This window comes from Marmota flaviventris, chromosome 11 (genome assembly GCF_047511675.1).
Source record: "Marmota flaviventris isolate mMarFla1 chromosome 11, mMarFla1.hap1, whole genome shotgun sequence".
Taxonomy (NCBI): Eukaryota; Metazoa; Chordata; class Mammalia; order Rodentia; family Sciuridae; genus Marmota; species Marmota flaviventris.
This window is the reverse complement of record NC_092508.1, coordinates 17,880,404-17,894,389: the sequence shown is the minus strand read 5'-3', so window position 1 is coordinate 17,894,389 and position 13,986 is coordinate 17,880,404. Positions and strand designations below refer to the sequence as shown.

The 13,986-nt window shown below is 49.7% G+C and overlaps 2 protein-coding genes across 4 annotated transcripts; one reads left to right on the top strand and one right to left on the bottom strand.

The window, feature by feature from the left end:
- Positions 1 to 19: 19 nt before the first annotated feature.
- On the top strand, positions 20 to 3,476 carry Stk16 (serine/threonine kinase 16). Of its 3 annotated transcripts, none has more exons than XM_027942075.2 (8): positions 21 to 126; positions 440 to 679; positions 1,229 to 1,448; positions 1,707 to 1,840; positions 2,011 to 2,131; positions 2,255 to 2,350; positions 2,775 to 2,896; positions 3,002 to 3,476. In XM_027942075.2, exons 2-8 carry the CDS (start codon positions 594 to 596, stop codon positions 3,138 to 3,140), a joined length of 918 nt encoding a protein of 305 aa, XP_027797876.1. In that variant the 5' UTR covers positions 21 to 126; positions 440 to 593; the 3' UTR covers positions 3,141 to 3,476. The 3 variants fall into 3 exon arrangements, with proteins under 3 accessions (XP_027797878.1, XP_027797876.1, XP_027797877.1); XM_027942076.2 differs by lacking the exon at positions 21 to 126 and adding an exon at positions 133 to 276; XM_027942077.2 differs by lacking the exon at positions 2,255 to 2,350 and having other exon boundaries at positions 20 to 126.
- Positions 3,477 to 4,898: 1,422 nt separating this feature from the next.
- Positions 4,899 to 8,563, bottom strand: Tuba4a (tubulin alpha 4a). The gene is made up of 4 exons (XM_027942074.2): positions 8,455 to 8,563; positions 6,582 to 6,804; positions 6,137 to 6,285; positions 4,899 to 5,941 (listed from the first exon to the last, which is right to left on the bottom strand). The coding sequence occupies exons 1-4, from the start codon at positions 8,455 to 8,457 to the stop codon at positions 4,970 to 4,972; spliced, it is 1,347 nt and encodes a 448-aa protein (XP_027797875.1). The 5' UTR covers positions 8,458 to 8,563; the 3' UTR covers positions 4,899 to 4,969.
- Positions 8,564 to 13,986: the final 5,423 nt, after the last annotated feature.

The window sequence follows — 13,986 nt, the reverse complement described above, 5'->3', positions numbered from 1 at the left end:
GCTCCGCGCCCTCACATCCTCCGGATGCTCAGCAGTTGCTAAGATACGGTGGACCGTTACTCCGGCGCGGACTGATGATGTAATCGTTACTTCCGGTCCCTGGTGCTTCGCTCCGGCCTGAGCCAGGTCAGTGGGGAGTCGCGGCTGGCAGACCCTGGGCTCCGCAGCCCGGGGTGGGCTCTGCCGGAGGTGGACCCGAGCCTCGCACTTCCTCGGGAGCTACCCTGTGCCTTGCCTTTGCGGCCCCAAGAGCTTGGGAGCGGGATCCGTCCAAAGGTGGGCCGGGGTTGGAGGAAGCGACCTGGTAGTCGCTGCGTGGCCAGAGGCTTTAGGGCACCTGACTCAGCCTTCTGGAGCTGCTGTCGCCAGGGTCTGTTTTCTTTAGACGGGAATCTAAGTTCCAAGACCTGGGCCTGAGCTGTCCGCAATTGTACTTCAGGGCCATCTGGATTATGCCGGACCCGCGACCTGCGGTCGATTTCTTTCCAGCATGATCCGCTGGGCCCCCAGGCCATCACCTAGAAGAGCCCATTCACTCTGGACGAACCTTTTGGCAGCCAAAGTCTGTCCTTGAGAAGGATGACTGAGACATTATGGGACACGCCCTGTGTGTCTGCTCTCGTGGAACTGTCATCATTGACAATAAGCGTTACCTCTTCATCCAGAAACTGGGGGAGGGGTGAGTGTTTGGAAATCACTTAGCTTGCCCCCAGGGTTATGGTCACTGAGGGACTACATAGGGTCTGCACGTGATAGGGGCACAAGGATTTTATCCTATCTACCTCATCTGACTGAGCCTTAGCTGAATGGGTCAAGAAAGTGGATTCTGGACCCAGGCCTTCTAGATCCACCTTGTGTGACCCTGGTGAGCCATGGTTTCTTCATCTACCTAAAGGAGATGATTATCATACCTCACTGAGGTAATTGTGAGGATTAAATTAGATAATGTATATAGGTGTCCCACCCAGTTCATAAGAACTTGATATACATGTTGGCTATTACTTTATATTTATTGAGCTTCTATCATGTGCAGAACATTGTTAGGAACACAGGACCTTAACAATTTTTGTGTTCCTGCTCCTGAGAAACTCATTCACACTTCTCTTAGAGCCACATCTTGGGAGGGTTTCTACGCAATGAGAGAGGCACCCCTCCCCAAGGGAATTCCTCTGGGTCCAAGCTGTGTGGGAGATGATCATGGTCCTTCACTGACCCCTTTGGCCCACAGTGGGTTCAGCTATGTGGACCTAGTGGAGGGGTTACATGACGGACACTTCTACGCCCTGAAGCGAATCCTGTGTCACGAGCAGCAGGACCGGGAGGAGGCTCAGCGGGAAGCAGACATGCATCGCCTCTTCCACCACCCCAACATTCTTCGCCTCGTGGCTTACTGTCTGAGAGAGCGGGGTGCTAAGCATGAGGCCTGGCTGCTGCTACCTTTCTTCAAGGTCAGAAAGTCTCTTGGTTATGGAGGGGGTTGCAGCAGATACCTACTGAAGACTGTGAGCAGTCAAGCATGTTGGGAAACAGGAGCCATGTCCAGGGTTTGACCACTTTGGATTTGGAGTTTAAAGGAGTCTAAGTGGGACTGTGGGTTTCAAGGTATGTGTGATGAAAGGATAGGTGGGCTTTGACACACAGGACAGGGATTAGGCCCAGGGAACAGAGACTTCAGAAAATCTCAACTGAGGAAACTTGTGTTGCAGAGAGGTACGCTGTGGAATGAGATAGAAAGGCTGAAAGACAAAGGCAACTTCCTGACTGAGGATCAAATCCTTCGGCTGCTGTTGGGTATCTGCAGAGGCCTTGAGGCCATTCATACCAAAGGTTATGCCCACAGGTCAGTGGGAGAGCCCCAGGTACATGCTGAGCTAAGAGGAAGAACCTCACTAAGACAACCAGGAGGTCTCCACTCTCCTCCCAAGGAAAGCCCCCTTGATATTTTTGCTCCCTGGGATTCCAAGTCTTCCTGTCCAGGAATGCTTATTGGTCATTTTCACTTCACTCCAGGGACCTGAAGCCCACCAATATCTTGCTTGGAGATGAGGGACAGCCAGTTTTAATGGACTTGGGTTCCATGAATCAAGCATGTATCCAAGTGGAGGGTTCCCGCCAGGCTCTGACCCTACAGGTAAGTCTCTAGGTTCCTTTGCCCACCTGTTTCCCATTCCCAATTCCTTGTGGTGCATGCCCAAATTCAGTCACATTACTGTGGCCTGCGCCCCACTTTTGAGCTCTGGGACCACTGTTCCAGGACTGGGCAGCCCAGCGGTGCACCATCTCCTACCGGGCCCCGGAGCTCTTCTCTGTGCAGAGCCACTGTGTCATCGATGAACGGACTGATGTCTGGGTGAGAAGCAACTGGGTGGGACTCTGGGTGGGAGGGGTGCAACTCTGTACCTGCTGTGGAGTGGGGAGGGGCAGTAGAAAGTGTTTGGTTTCTGTTGCATGAAGCCCCAGGAACCACAGTATGTCTCCATACCCCTCAATTTCCTTCTTGGTAACTGTCACTGATACTATACTCAGTTGCTCAGGAAGTGGTATAATCCCTCACACTGAGCTGGGTAGTTACTGCTCGTTATCGGTGCTGAAGGCAGTATCTCAGCAAGGACTGCAGAGGCCTCTGGCTAACTGGCAGTTTCTCTGGGCCCTGGGAGTACCACTGGCTCAGGTTGGAATATTCTTTTTAGCTTTTGTAGTCTTTTTTCACCACAGAAGGGGAGAGATGTCACTTCCATCAGTTCCCTTCCAGGGACTAACCACATTGTGCTCAGTCCCTAGGTTGTGTGCTTTATGCCATGATGTTTGGGGAAGGCCCTTATGACATGGTGTTTCAGAAAGGTGACAGTGTGGCACTTGCTGTGCAGAACCAACTCAGCATCCCACAAAGCCCCAGGTGAGCACTTAGAGGAGCATTTCAGACTTCCCCAGGGTAAGCTGAGTTGGACCTTAGCAAGGGGGCTAGATGCCCTCCCTTCACCTTGCCCTCCTCCCTTCACAGGCATTCTTCAGCACTTCGACAGCTGCTGGCCTCCATGATGACTGTGGACCTGCAGCAACGCCCTCACATTCCTCTCCTCCTCAGTCAATTGGAGGCAATGCAACCCCCAGCTCCAGGCCAGCACACCACTCAAATCTGAACTAACCAGTGGCCACATTAAGATGGCTCCATGTGCCTTGGAAAGAGGCTCTTATTCCTCATTGGAAGTTCTTCCTTTCTATCCAGGGCTGCTCTTGACAGTTGGGTACCAGGGATGAGGATCGTTATCTCAGTCTTCTCTCTGCTCTTTTACCCCAGTACATAGGCAAGGGGCCTGACCGGTGGTGAGGCTGGGGGAGAAAGTGAAACAGAGAAAAATATGGCGCACAACTCTGAGCTGGACTGCTGGGCTCACATCATGTTCTGCTTTCAAATCTGGAAGCAGGAGAATGTATAAACAGGAAAATAAAGTGAAAACAGGTTGGTGTGGATCTTATTCCCAGTGTGTCTAGAGGCAGAGAAGAGTTGCAAGGGGCCCAGAGTCTGGTTGCCCAGTTCCAAGGGAACAGCCTGGAAAGAGGTAATGGTGTAGTCAGCAAAGGTGTTTCTGTATTATTTAACAGGAGGCAAGTGTCCTTTTCTGATATGTGGGTAGTTTTTTTCCTAGCTTGTTTTAGTCGTAAAATTAAAGCTCTGACTTGAGCTAGTTTCTGCCTTTGCTAAGAACTGGGATCAGCACCCCTAAAAGCACACTCAACTATTTCTTTTCTTCTTTCACTCCCAGGGGTGGGTTACTTAGTTAAAGTAGCCCAGCCGGTTTGCCAGGCCAAGAGCCTCTGGGTGGAGACACCTGGGGAAGCTTTCAGACAGCTACATAACTGGTCTCCCATCCTCAGCCTGGGGCAAGGGGAGTGGAGCTGGCAACCATTTTGGCCACATCTCCCTGATTTTCCTAGCTCACACGTAGTAGTTAATAATTAATGAGACTAGTGTGGTGTGGCAGTATTCAGCAGCCACTTCCTGTCTGGTCTGCTGAGTAAACAGGGGCCCTGCCCTTAGCTGGGCTTAAAACCTGTTCCCCAGGGAAGGGCACAGTGTCCCTGAATCACCAGGGAGAGGTGGCAAGGGCAGGTTGGCATCTCCTGCTCCTGAGATTGAAGCTTCCTCCCCCACCATGCCCACCGCCACATACTGACGTCAGTGTGGGTCCTGGGGTGCCTATTAGCAAAGTTTGAATTTTCCCCCAGGGCCCTGGCAGGAGGCTCCCACCAGCTAGTGTTAGGCCGAGGCTGAAAGAAAGCACAAACAGGGAGACGACCTGACTTTTAATGGCACAGCCCTAGCTCCAGCAAAGCAAGACAGACAGTAAGCTATGCAAAGCTGCTGAGAAGTGCAATGGCAAAAACAACTCCAAATCGCCCTTGTTCCCTCCCACCCCCCAAGCTTATGATGTGACTCCATGCCTGGGAACTTCGGGCCAGCTCAGCCCCATTCCCAAACTCTAATAATGCACAACAAAGCCTTGCCCAAGTCTTGCTTCCAGAGTTGGTGGATGCAGAAGCAGCAGGAATAATAGGGTGGCAGTCCATTCTCCAACACAGAAACTACTGGATTTAAACTCCTACTTGTAAGGAAGTGAAGACTCATATCCTTCAATAGTTTGTGACAGGATAGACAGGTCCAGGGGGATTTGGTCGTCATTTCCTCCCTATTTTTGGATCCCCCTAGGACCTAATATCAGGGTCCCTGGGGTCATGATTCCTGGGCCTGGAAAGGGCCCCTTGGCAAGTCTCACCTTCAGCCATGGAAGGGAAAAGTGTCATGAGCAGCAAATAGTGAGGGCAGCAGTGGCAGCAGTAGCAGCAGCAGCACACAGGGGAAGGCAGCAGAAGCTCAAGTATTCACAGAGGGGACAAGAAACCGTGCAAGGAAACTTTATTTTGAAAGGATTTTGCAATAAACATAGTAAGGAGGCTCCAGACAGCTGTTCTATTCTTCTCCTTCATCCTCATCCTCATAGGAGTCGATGCCCACCTCCTCGTAATCCTTCTCCAGGGCAGCCATATCCTCTCGAGCCTCAGAGAACTCACCCTCTTCCATGCCCTCACCCACATACCAGTGCACAAACGCCCTCTTGGCATACATCAGGTCAAACTTGTGGTCCAGGCGGGCCCAGGCCTCGGCGATGGCGGTCGTGTTGCTCAGCATGCACACAGCACGCTGCACCTTGGCCAGGTCACCCCCAGGCACCACAGTGGGAGGCTGATAGTTGATGCCAACCTTGAAGCCTGTGGGGCACCAGTCCACAAACTGGATGCTGCGCTTGGTCTTGATGGCAGCAATGGCGGCATTGACATCTTTGGGCACCACGTCTCCACGGTACAGCAGGCAGCAGGCCATGTACTTGCCATGCCGGGGGTCACACTTCACCATCTGGTTGGCAGGCTCAAAGCAGGCATTGGTGATTTCTGCCACTGACAGCTGCTCGTGGTAGGCCTTCTCTGCAGAGATGACTGGCGCATAGGTGGCCAGGGGGAAGTGGATGCGCGGGTAGGGCACCAGGTTGGTCTGGAACTCCGTCAGGTCCACGTTGAGGGCCCCATCAAAACGCAGGGAAGCTGTGATGGAGGACACGATTTGGCTGATGAGGCGGTTGAGGTTGGTGTAGGTTGGGCGCTCGATGTCCAGGTTGCGGCGGCAGATGTCATAGATGGCCTCGTTGTCCACCATGAAGGCACAGTCTGAGTGCTCCAGGGTGGTGTGGGTGGTCAGGATGGAGTTGTAGGGCTCCACCACAGCTGTGGACACCTGAGGGGCTGGGTAGATGGAGAACTCCAGCTTAGATTTCTTGCCATAGTCCACAGAGAGCCGCTCCATCAGGAGGGAGGTGAAGCCAGAGCCGGTGCCCCCTCCAAAGCTGTGGAATACCAGGAAGCCTTGAAGTCCTGTGCACTGGTCAGACTGGAAGTCAAGAAAGAAAGCAGTATAAGTAGGGGAAGGACCCAAGGAACTCTCTCTTGTAGCTATATGTAGCCTAAAGTATCTTGAGAAGTCAAGAAAAAGACCAATCTGTATTCCATAGAAGCTCACATTCTGCAACACATATTTTCTGAAATGGATGAAAAAAACTCCCTCCCTTCCATGACAAATTCTTACCAGCTTGCGGATCCGGTCGAGGACAGGGTCAATGATTTCCTTGCCAATGGTGTAGTGACCACGGGCATAGTTGTTAGCAGCATCCTCTTTCCCAGTGATGAGCTGCTCTGGGTGGAAGAGCTGTCGGTATGGGCCATTTCGGATCTCATCTGGAAAGGGATAAACCACATTGTTGGAACAAAACCACAAGGCTGCATTCTGCAGGGACCTTCCCCTTGGGTGGTAGTTGTGGCCAGATATAGAGAAGAGCTAGCTCATCCTTCTGCCAGCCTGAGATACCATAGTGTGAGAGAAACTCAGACCTGCTACAGCCCTGCCTGCCTGAGGTCAGCTTGCCTTCTTTAGCTTCAAATAGGGATAGGAGTTTTCAGGACCAGGAAAGTCAACTCTAGACACCCTCTCTCAGTCACTCTTCACTTTCCTCAAATTTGCCCCCTCTACTCACCAATTACAGTTGGCTCCAGGTCCACAAAAACGGCCCTGGGCACATGTTTTCCAGCACCAGTTTCACAGAAGAAGGTGGTGAAGGAGTCGTCCCCTCCACCAATAGTCTTGTCACTGGGCATTTGGCCATCAGGCTGAATCCCATGTTCCAGGCAGTAGAGCTCCCAGCAGGCATTGCCCATCTGGACACCTGCTTGTCCCACATGGACTGAGATACATTCACGCTAGAGGGATAAAGAGAGGGGTAGGCACATCGTAAATGCCACATCCACGAGTCCTCACCTCATGTTCCTCTCTCCCATCCTATAACCAGCTGGGATGATTCAGTTGGCAAGAAGGGAGGCTTAGGCTGGCAGCCTCCCCAGGATCTCCTACATAGGACTCCCTAGTTGGAGGTAACAGGGAGGGCAGGCAACTCCTGAGTCTATTTCACAGTGGGAAATTTGTCAAGTGAGAGCTATGGCTCAGCATGACCCTGTCACATTGACAGGACACTGAGGACAGAAAGGGCATGTGCATGAGACCAGCAGAGGCTGCAGCTTCTCCCAATCCCTGCTAACCATAACCCGCTTCTCCAGGTTTTCCAGAGTTAGCCAGAGGCCTCCCCACTTAATATTTTGCTTTCGGGAGAAACTTGAATTTCCTATAACCCTTTCTTTCCCCTTCTTTATGGTGGAAGCAGAGGTCTTTCAGCCTTTGGATCAGCTGACCACCCTAGTCATCAAAATGCCCTCTCTCCCCACCTTTAAATCCCATCTGGCCTTGGGGATCAATCCCATCTGGCTCCTCTCCCCACATCCACCCCCGCACTCTGCATGTCTTCACCACCTTCATCCACCGCGACAGCCCTCACGGAAATAGCAGCGATAATGCTGGTGAGCATAGAAAGTAAGGGCGGGCAATTAGGGTTGTGGGCACTGGGGCATTCGATGACTTAGGTATTGCCATTAAGTGTCCGAAATTTAACCCTTGCAGCACCAAATTCGCGCACCTCCCTTCCACAACGAAATGGCGGGGTGACAGTTTCCAGATACCCAGAAAAGGAAGCGGAACCTGTGGTGAGGCCCCAGAGGTAACCCGCCTTGCCCCACGCAGGGTGAGCGCCATCCTGTACCCAGGCCCTACATCCGCTTTCCCGCAGGAGTCTTTCCAGTTACTTCCTAGTGAGGATTGAGTTTCGGCCCCCGCTCCTAGGCTATAAATACCACCCCCCCACACACACAGCTTTCCCCTCCCCCCAACTTGGCCTCTGTCTGGGCTGTCGCTCAATGCCAGCTGTCTCTGCCAGTCCTCAGCGCACCCGCAGGAGAGAGGCTGGCTCGCCTCAAGAGGCCGAACCCCATTCCCGCCACCCCTCCCGGCTCAGAAGCGGGGTGCTGAGTCACCGGAGGGGGTTGTGGGTGCGAGGATGCACCCAGGTAGGAAAAGGGGATGCGGCACCAAGTAACTTGACCCCTTCCACCTTCTTGAGCCAAGCACGTGTTCTGTCAGTTGCAGCGACTGGGGATGGGGGTGGGGGGGGATTGGGGGCAGGGGCAGCCAAGCGGGTCACGGTGGAAAGGACCTTTTGGCTCCCTTCAGGAGGATTGGGGCACAAACGATTGGGGAGACAGGAGGGCATTGCTAGGAGGGCTCCTCTCTGCTAGTGGAGAATCCCACCCGGCCGCCCCCCCATCTGCAGCCTCTGAAGGTGGTCAACACACCAGGCCAAAGTCACCCCCGGAGGGGGGCTGGGGATAGTGCAAAACCCTTGTACCTCCTTGAGACCCGGAACGCTGGGCGTAGGGTCCCAAGTATCCCTGGAGGAAAGTTGCCTAGAAGGAGAAAGACAATTTGGGGACAGGACGGGCGCAATCCCGGCGAGGCCCACTCACCATGGTGAGTCCGGGTGGTGCGTCTCACGTAGAGTCGGGGTGACGGATCTCAGTGAGAACTGCGCTAGCTGCAGTGCCGCACCGCTCTTATAGGCAGGGGGCGGGGCCCGCGAGTTCCGCTCGCCCACTAGGGGCTGGGTGACCCAGAGGCCACGCCCTCATAGGGTAGGCGGTCCCGAAGGTGGGACTACGCCGGGTGCCCGCCCCTTGCCATTCCTGGGTACCTCACCTGTCAGATTTGGGTTAGCACTAGCGCCCAAACTTTAACCCTTCGATTCCCGTTCTAAGCTGACACCCCAGGCTCCAGAGAACACGCGCAGGGATGCAGGGTGCGGTGACACTGCGCGTCTCGCTTGCACCTGCGTCATGAGGGCGCCGCTCGTTCAGCTGTTCTGACTTAGGTGTAAGGGGTGAAATCTTCCTGGCTGCAGACGGCAATCAAAATCGCCAAGGCCCTTTCCGCCCCGCCTCCCTGGAGGCTCCTTTCAGCTGTACCCCTTCTAGTCGCACGCCGCCTGCTGGTCCCGGTGGTGACGACGGGCCTTGGCCCACACTTATGGGAGGCCCAGGATTGGAGCTGCACAGCCTGAGTCCCAGGGTACCCAGTCCTTGGACTTTCCCGCAGCACCGAACCCGCATCCTGTCAGCGAGGATCGACCCTGGGGAATCTCCTGAGGCTTTCCGGCCGCCAGCTGATCAGTGGCCCCTTCATTAGCGTGGTCACTATTGGTGAGCAATCACTGTGGCCTCCAGAATCCTGGAGCGCTGGACCTGAAGCCCTCTGGACCTGGAATCTTATTCAGATTGTGCTGTGTGACCTTGGGCAAGTGACTTAATCTCACTGATACCTTAGCATTTTCAGCAGAAGCCATTCCTACTTTGTACACTTCATTTCCATTTTTACAAGGTCACGTCTTTTCAAGTGATTTCTGCTTTCCCTGACTTGCATTACATTTTTCTGTCTCTCGCCATTGGGGAATTTCCTCAAGCACATGGGTACATGTGCTGGTTCTTAAGAATCCATCTTCCAGGACAAACGATTACTGCCTTTCTTCCTATCCTGTTTTCCCAGGGCCAGGGCTGTCTGACAATGCAACACAATCCCATAACTAGTGACAGAAACTTTCTATCAACAAAATAGTTAATTGGCATTTGACTTAGGCAAGGCGTAGAAAAGAATACAGTGAAATATGACAAAGTCTGTCTTCGCAGTGGACTTGCCATCTAGTTGGAAAAAGAAGTCTTCTTCATAAAAAAAAAAAAAAAAAAAAAAAAAAAAAAAAAAAAAAGCCAACAAGGGCTCATAGGAGGGCTCCTTGGGAAATGGGGTCATGACCTCTGCAGAGGATTGGTGATCACGCGACACAGATCTTGCAGGCTCTCCTTCACCCTCTTTCCTCCTTCTGTACTCCATCCCAGCAGAATGAACACAGTGAGACCTGCATTATCTCAGGCAAAACTCTTAATATGTTTGACCTATGGTAGGGCTAAAATGAGGATAGAACTTTAAGAAGACAGAAGTTGAAGCTTGGCAACTTAGAGACACAGTTCCCTCTCAGAAAAGTTTTTTTCTGGCCTTTATGTTGTTAATCACCATAGCATTTAGAATAGGAGAAGATCAGGAATTACTGTGTTGAAGGATACCCTAAACCACCCTCATGTTAGGATATTCACTGGAAGAACTCACAGGACCCCATGTATAGTTGTGCTCACAGCAAAAGTTTATTACAGCAATGTAGTAAGGATGAACAACTGGATCATAAAGGAAAGATGCAGACAGAGTCAGGAATCTGTGTCCTCTCTCTCCCATCAGGCTCACACAAAGCATACTCTTCCTCCAAAATATAAATGCAGTAACATCTTCCTGCAGTGATTCTGCCTAAGGAAACCCAGTAGAGACTCAGTAGTCAAGATTTTTTAAAAAAGGTTTTGTTACAGAAACACCTCGGTCTAGCATATACCAAAATTCCAGACTCCTAGAAGAAAAGCACAATGAACCATCCTTCTTTCTAAGGACATCAGTCTCAGGCCAACTGTGTTAACTTTTTTCTGTATTCATATCAAATTCCTGATGTCCAGCCTATCTTGAAAAGAACTGGAGCCTCTGGTCCTACCAAACCTGCATTCCCATTTATCAACTGCAATAGCAGAATGGTGCACCCCACTTCCAAGACACATACTAATTCCTGGAACCTGTTACTATGTTTCCTTATAGGAAGAGATATTTTGCAGATGAGATGAAGGTGAGAATCTTGAGATGGTGAGATTAGTTTAAAGCATCCTGGTGGACCCACTGTTCACAAGTGTCCTTATTAGTTAAAGAGAGAAGCATAACGGTCAGAATCAGAAGAGGTCAGATGCAGAGACTGGAATGACATGATTGTTGGCTTTAAAGATGGGCCATGGTAGAAGATGGAAGGCAAGGGACAGAGTCTTCCCTAGAATCTTCCCTTCTAACACCCTTATTTTAAACTCCATAGACCTATTTTGGACTTTTGATCTTCATCACTGTAACATAATAAATTTTTGTTGTTTTAGGCACTAAGTATGTAGTAATTCATTGCAGCAGCAATAGGAAACCAATACAGTAACAAATGGAGTTGATAGTGGTTATCTTCTTAGGGTAGGAGATAAACTCCTACCCTATCCAATTCACCAGTCCTTTTCACTTTTGATACCTCTCTGACACTGAAAATGATAAACACTCAACACACATTACACTGGTTTATATTACCCTGACTCCTGAGCTAGGAGTTTACAACCCCTAAGCAGTCCCCTCTAGCTGGGAAAATGGAGAAACAGGAGGCAGGAAGAAATGTACAAGGCATGTGAGTAGAATGCTGATGCTGCTTCTGATTGTGTATGTATGTTTGTGTGTGTGTGTGTGGGGGGGGGGTTGTGGGTTTCGGTGTGGGTGTGGGTTTGTCCTCTCAGGATGTATACAGATCTCTTGAATTAGGGCCATAAGCTCTGTGACCATGAAGGTAATGGTCCAAACTGTTTAGACATTCACATACATGTACAGAATGTAGAGTGTTTCTTCACTCTTCCCATCAAATCACATCTCAGTCCATCTACTCCATGTGGATATCCATTGGTTCTCTCTCCCTCTTTCCTAACCTGCTGTTACCTCCATCATTTCTAACCCCTTCCCATAGTCTCATTTTCACCTTGGATCAGAGCAGCAAGGTTCTTGAAGTTTAAACTGTCTTCACCACCTCCATCTTGGACAGGTGGAGCTGTAGTTTTGTGCAACCTTAAGTTTGTCCTGACTGGAACTTCTAACAGTCGTCCTCCTTCTTATATAATAACCATTGAGAGTGGGTGTCCCTACTGTCACCATCTTCACTCCTCAACACTTGCCAGAAGCCTTGGCTCACATGCTCCACTCAGATGTTCTATCCAGGGTCTTTAGTGATCTCAATCTTACCAAATCTCCAAAGAATGTGTCTACATCTTTATCTTAGCTTCTCACAACATTGTTTGACATGGTAGAACATCCTTTTTCCTTGAAATTCTTTTTTTTAAAATTTTTTTTTAGTTGTAGATGGATACAATTTTTATTTATTTATTATGTGGTCCTGAGTATCATGTATGTGAGTATCAAAAATTTATTTTTTTATGTGGTACTGAGTATCATGTGTGTGAGGCAGGCATTCTACCACTGAGCTACAACCCTAGCCCCTGAAATTCTTTATTCATGGCTCCTTGTTTTTGTCATGACCTCTCCTCCTCCTCCTCCTCTTCCTCCTCCTCCTCCTTCTTTTTTGTAGTTATAGATGGACAGAATGCCTTTTTAAAATTTGGTTATTTTTATATGGTGCTAAGGATCAAACCCAGTGCCTCATACATGCTAGGCAAGTATTCTGCCACTGAGCTTCAGCCCCAGCCACTGGACACTCCTTCTTGGTGATCTCTGGTAGCTTACCTTAAACAGAGATTCCCACAGCCCAATCCCAAGTATTCTTATTTTCTTTTAAAAATTTTCTCCCTGAAGGAGTACTTGTTGAATCTCAGCGATAAGTATATAGAATTTTATTGTATTACTTTCACTTTGGGGTATGTGTTTAAATGTCCATAATAAAAAGTTATTGTAACACTTCTAGAATTATTCAAAAAGAAATAGAACTGCTGGGTATGGTGGTACATGCCTGTAATCCCAGCAATGTTGGAGGCTAAGGCAGAAGGGTCAAAAGTTCAAAGCCAGCCTAAATACCTAATGAGACCCTAAGCAAATTAGCGAGACCCTGTCTCGAAATAAAAAATAAAGGAAGGGCTGGGGATGTAACTCAGTGGTTAAGTGCCTCTGGGTTTAATCCCCAGTATAAAGGGGGGAAAAAGTAGAACCAAAGTGTATAAATTCTCATGCAACAGTGAAAGAAAAGGATAAAAAGAAATGGATATATCTGGGGGTGTCTCAGTGACACAGCACTTGCCTAGGACATGAAAGGCCCTGGGTCCAATCCCAAGGACCACAAAAACAAACAAAGATGGATGTCACAGATATCCTGATGACTCTCAGATGCGTAACCCATTTTGGACTTCTCTCTGAACTTCAGACTCATATGTCTGTTTGCCTTCTTGATATCCCCACTCGAGAGCCCATTAGACATCTCAAACAGCATATTCACAGTGGAGCTCTCAATTTCCTACCCTCACCTGCTTCCTGCCAAACCCTCTTCTGTTCTGGACATCCCAGTCTGAGTGAACAACATCGCCCTGCACCCAAGTGCTAAGTTAAAACCTAGCATCATATTCTTCTCTCCATTGCTACCCTCATCTTTATAAGAGGGTTTTTATTTTTTTTTTGGCTGCAAACAATGGATAACATAAATAACCATGGCTTAAACAAGGAGGATATTCATTATCCCATTACAAATTGGAGTGTAGGGCAGTCCCAGAGTTGGTTCAGTGATGTCACCAATACCTCCGGTATTTCCAGCTGTCTGCTCTTGCATCCTCAAGGGCTGGTGGTATTTTCCTGTGTGATCATAAAGATGACTGCAGCAGCTCTAAGTATCATGGTCTCATAGGATACTTTCTTAAGGGGGGTTTCTTCCCACATATCTTCTTATCAGAAAGAAAAGCCTTTCTTTAAAGCACCCACTGAAGTAGAAAAGAAAAACAGAGGGAGAGAGGGAGACAGACAGACAGTGGTGAAATAGGGGTGGAAGGGGAAGGGGAAGGGGAAGGGATGAAAGAAGGAAAGGAAGACAGAAAACGCACCCTAGCAGACATCTCCTTGTGTCTCCAGTCGCTGGAAGGAAGGAACAGAATAACCATGAATGGTTTTCACTGATCTCCACTTACCCATGCATTTGGAGGAAGCCATTTTTCTTGAACAGTGAATAGAAGGGTGAATACTTAAAAAAACAAAAAATCAAGCCCCTGTCAGGAAAGAAGTGGGGACAAGGGCAGGCCAGGTTCCTGGGGAGGTCTGCCATACCCTGCCTTAACAAGAATGGCTTTTTTTTTTTTTTTTTTTTCTGAGATGTAGGGTAGTGAGTGCTCTGCTATGTGGAAAGGAAAGCA